Source organism: Arctopsyche grandis, chromosome 1 (assembly GCF_051622035.1).
Source record: "Arctopsyche grandis isolate Sample6627 chromosome 1, ASM5162203v2, whole genome shotgun sequence".
In the NCBI taxonomy this organism is placed as follows: domain Eukaryota; kingdom Metazoa; phylum Arthropoda; class Insecta; order Trichoptera; family Hydropsychidae; genus Arctopsyche; species Arctopsyche grandis.
In genome coordinates, this window is record NC_135355.1 from 17,551,744 (window position 1) to 17,556,263 (window position 4,520).

Sequence of the window (4,520 nt, forward strand, 5' to 3'; positions counted from 1 at the left end):
TTATCAGTATTATACACAATAAATATCAAGAAGAATAATGAAATATTGTTTTAAAAAAAAATACTACTTCTGGTTTACGAATGTTGTTTCGTTAAAAAAATTGTAATGAAGTTAACTTATCATTACAAGGAAAAAGTATTTGATAACAAAATACAATTTTGGATTTTATCTAGTTGAATCTAATAATTTTGATAGCTTTCCTGCCTTACATGAATGTTTTTAATGAATTAAATTTTAAAGTATTTAAATTTTTAGAACACCTATATAACTTGAAAACAACTCTTGCAATATTTTCCGAAAACTAGTAAGGACGATTCCTGGGATCGTAATCCATTTTCCGTGACAGCTAAACCAGTTGGCTTAAGCGCAAGTGACCATGAACATCTAATTGATTTGAAACAAAATTACAAAGATCAGCCTTAAGTGATTTCTGGGTGAGTTTGTCAGAAGACTACCCCAATTTTTCAAAGCATTTTATGATTGTTTTACTTCCGTTTTCTACAACCTATTTATGCGAAGCGGGATTTTCTTTTTATGCTGCAACGAAGTCGAAATGCAGGAACAGGCTCGACGCCACACCAGATATTTTGTAGAATGCAACTTACCAATATTGTGCCTGATATCAAGTCATTAAGTAATTTTTTCATATTTTTATGTTTATATTATATTACATATAGTTATTTATAAGTATTTTTAAAATAGTTTTGATAGTATTTGGATGAAATATTTGGTTATCCAGTAGCCTAAAAAAGTAATTCCGAAATTGGAAATACATACGTATATAAAAAACAAAAATAAATAAGGTCACTATTGTTTATATTTATCATTAAAATTATGCAATATGGAATATATACAATAAAATTATCACACAAAATAAAAAAATTGTATTTAAGATCTTCTCATTGTAAGCATCACATTTATTTCCCAAATTATAGTCCGTAAATTATTTATCACTTCTTTTAATTGTTTATTTTTATCCACAACCTGACTAGTCAACTCCTTGTTTTCATCACATACCATTTTATACGTTTCAGAAGTCTTCTTTTCATCAATAGTTTTGTGTTCATATTCCTCTTTCAGTGGTATTAGACTTTCAATGTGAGTATATTCCATTCCCTAGAAATAAAAGAATATTATATACAAATGGAATAAAACAATATTATAGTTGAATCATTGTCATAGATGATGTTTGAAAATATATCACGCAACTCACAGGAACTTGACAATTTTCATTACATTTCTCATAGATGAGTCTAAGTCTCTTAAACAGAAGTCGTATTGTCCTGAGTTGCTCTTGAATTTTAGCTTTTTTTTCGTTGCTTGTATTCAAACTTTGAGCTGTGCCATGTGGTGGCTGAATATAAAATACTAATTGTTATCATGACACATATAAATTACTTTATATCAATTTTAAATACATGTATACATACCTGTATAGCTTTTAATGTTTGAAAAACTTCTTGCGTTCGACTTACAATATCTTGAACAGTTTCTTGGCCAAATCTGTACTTGAAAAATACTATTTTTAGAAACATACACGTACATACATAGTAAGAATAGCCTTCATTTGAATATTTTAATGAAAATGTTAAAGCATAGAAAGACATTCAGCATATTAACCGGCAAAGAGAAGCTGTATTAAATTCCTTGTTAGGTTGTGGTTGATTGATTATAGCGATCGGAGCTGGCATAGTGAGGTTTTGATTTGTCGGCAAATTTGGCGATGTACCAATGTTGCTCGCATTCTGCTGAATATTTCCAAGAGGCATAGTTGTCATAGCATTACTAGGAATTCCTGGGGTAGAGATACCCATATTTGTACCCATACTGGTACTGGTCATAACCGAACCCATTGCGGGACCCATCATCGCTCCTGCCATGTTAGTATTCGTTGTCATTGACGTGCCCATATTCATTGCTCCCATTCCTTGATTTGGTGAGGGAGCTGAATTGCCAACAGCCATTCCCTGAATAAGTAGATATTAAATTTTCAAATGAAAAACATAAGTTTCTAAACGCAATATAATAAAAATAAATAAAGCAATAAAAATACCTGAGCTGGCATACCAGACATGTTGAGCTGATTTTGTATATTAGGTGCATATGGCTGACCCATTTGTGTACCCATACCAACCATATTAGTGGAAGTCGACATTTGACCATTAATCATTCCTGAAATTGTAAAAAAATACTTACGATTTAATTTTATAGAACTCGGCAATTATCTTTTTCGCTTCTATCCAAGTATCATTTTTATATTACAATTTGATTAAAATATTATATTTTGAATTGGTTTGTACAAAATTAAAGAAATATTAAGTGAAGTGAGCGTCTAATGTGCATAAACCCTTAGTTTTAAAATTATTTAGAATATAACATGGATTTCCTGTGCCAAAGCGCTAATATTATATTATCAACGTCAAATATATATATAAGAAAAAGTGGAGTAAATTAAGTGACAAAATTAATATACCAAATGATTATTTCGATATTTAAGAATATTTATTAATTTGAAATATTGTTAACACTTCTTTTGACAGTTTTTAAAAATGCATTTGAGTTGCCGTTGATGAATACAAACGAGCTGTAACTAACACGTCTAATTCTAACATGATAATATCATAGAAAAGTTTTGTTGTGGCACAGCTTCTATTGTAAGGTTAAATTGTGAATGAAAAGTATTATTAAATGTAATAAATGGATAGCTCCGTAAAGGGGGTTATAGTATACGCATCTAAATCGTTACAGTATTATTGATGTGAGTGTATATGAACCTGCAAGTTGTGGCGGTATACCCGTTTGCTGCGGTGCCGTGGCGAAAGGGGAGCGCATGGGGGCGGTGGGAGGTTGCGGGGGGCCCCCAGGTGCTCCGCCGCCCCCCCCGAATGCACCCCCAAAAGGGACTCCGCCACCCGACATGGCGTTACTTTACACCCAACAGCAAACACCGAACCTAACTGTCACGCTGTCACCGAACCTAATTTCACTGCTGCCAACGGCTAAAACAAATCATTGTAATCCGCTATTTCAAAATCTTCTCTTATAATTCGAAATAAATACATACAGTTTGGTTAAAAAATTTATAAATAGGGGAAACATTGCAGTCATTGGCCACTTGCGAAAGTTAAAAAATAAAAACTCTACATTTCTGAGTATTTAGTTTTACGCCACTGATAGTGATCCAATTCACTACAAATAAGCTGACCAATGATGACCGGAAAATGACAAATAGAGTAAATTCCCCTCTCCCACATATGGGAATGAAATTTTAGTGAGCGAACTATTTTAAGAAATTCCCACGTTTTTTCGACATTTCAGCTTCCATATGTTCCCTACCCGTTCCCGAAAGTATGTTCAAATAAAAGAGCAGATATGCATGTTCTCATGAACAGCTCAAATATAACATTTATACAGAAATTCAAACGCCAGAGCCAAAAAAATGAATATCAGTTTTCAAAAATAAGTTAATTTCATTATTAAAGGAAAAAAATAATAAAATTTAGCATATGTAAGTATAATGTTAAAATATCAGTTTTAATCAAAAAATTTATCAATATTATATTTCATATATGGTTAGTAAAAAAACTGAAATCTCAGTATGACTAATTTTTTGATTGAGAATAGGTAATTTTTGACAGTTGGATGATAGTGCGTCGCCGATACGCATCGCGTCACCCCACGTCACATCCCCGCTCTTCTCCATCCCCACTCCGATGCTGAACTCGCGCTCACACACACCTTCCCCGCAACCCCACTAATATCCATTCCCACTCTCCTAATGGTCCACTATCTGTTTCGATTTGGATTTTTTTCATGCCGCGTGTGTGGAACTGAATGCGAAAGCAAACACATCATTATATCGGTAAACGGACTACTAGTCATATGTGAACCAGTCACAGGACAACCGGTCGCTCTAGATCGGTCACACGTGATCAACCATCACACTAAAACTGGTCACGAGAAAACTGGTCACACCCTAAAACTGGTCACGAGAAAACTGGTCACACGCTCGCCCCTCTAAATTAAGGAATAGTGTGAATTTAGAAAACATTATGAATTTAATGATTAATGAGACACTATGGATCTGTGAATGCTACGTTTATTTCTTATGTATGTTCCTTTTGGGTAAATAATAAAATAATCGCTGCTATGTGCTTTGAAAAAAAAATTATTATTTTAAAGCAAGTATATTTTGGTTTTTAAGTGGTATGCCTTGGGTAAAATTCTTAGAGATTGTTCATCCTATGGAGCGAATCGTTAGGAAGGTCCCCTTTACTTTATTTTGTCTCAAAAACAGATGTGTAACGTTTATTTTCCGAAAGTTCGTATATTTTTTGTTTTCAAGAAAGATTTTAAATTAATATTTTACTGAATCGGTTCAATCACAAATGATTTTATTTCTCGTATTTTTATTTTATTTATTTGCAGACGTCCATTCTCTCACAAAACAACGAATGAGATGGATTTAAACTTCATGTGTAACGAATTCGGTCCAAAAAAAGTTTTAGTTATTTAATAAA

At 32.8% G+C, this 4,520-nt stretch overlaps 1 protein-coding gene across 1 annotated transcript; it reads right to left on the reverse strand.

The window, feature by feature from the left end:
* Positions 1 to 795: 795 nt before the first annotated feature.
* On the reverse strand, positions 796 to 3,006 carry MED30 (Mediator complex subunit 30). Its single transcript, XM_077430774.1, has 6 exons — positions 2,775 to 3,006; positions 2,054 to 2,172; positions 1,621 to 1,967; positions 1,431 to 1,503; positions 1,214 to 1,354; positions 796 to 1,116 (listed from the first exon to the last, which is right to left on the reverse strand). Exons 1-6 carry the CDS (start codon positions 2,917 to 2,919, stop codon positions 889 to 891), a joined length of 1,053 nt encoding a protein of 350 aa, XP_077286900.1. The 5' UTR covers positions 2,920 to 3,006; the 3' UTR covers positions 796 to 888.
* Positions 3,007 to 4,520: the final 1,514 nt, after the last annotated feature.

Bases quoted from the DNA above. Each gene is read 5' to 3' on its own strand.
- MED30 (XM_077430774.1), bottom strand. From the start codon at position 2,919: ATGTCGGGTGGCGGAGTCCCTTTTGGGGGTGCATTCGGGGGGGGCGGC. The intron at 1,968-2,053 runs GTATTTTTATTG...CTACTTATTCAG, and splicing joins TGTCTGGTATGCCAGCTCAG to GGAATGGCTGTTGGCAATTC. The intron at 1,117-1,213 runs GTGAGTTGCGTG...TTTTATTTCTAG, and splicing joins ATGAAAATTGTCAAGTTCCT to GGAATGGAATATACTCACAT.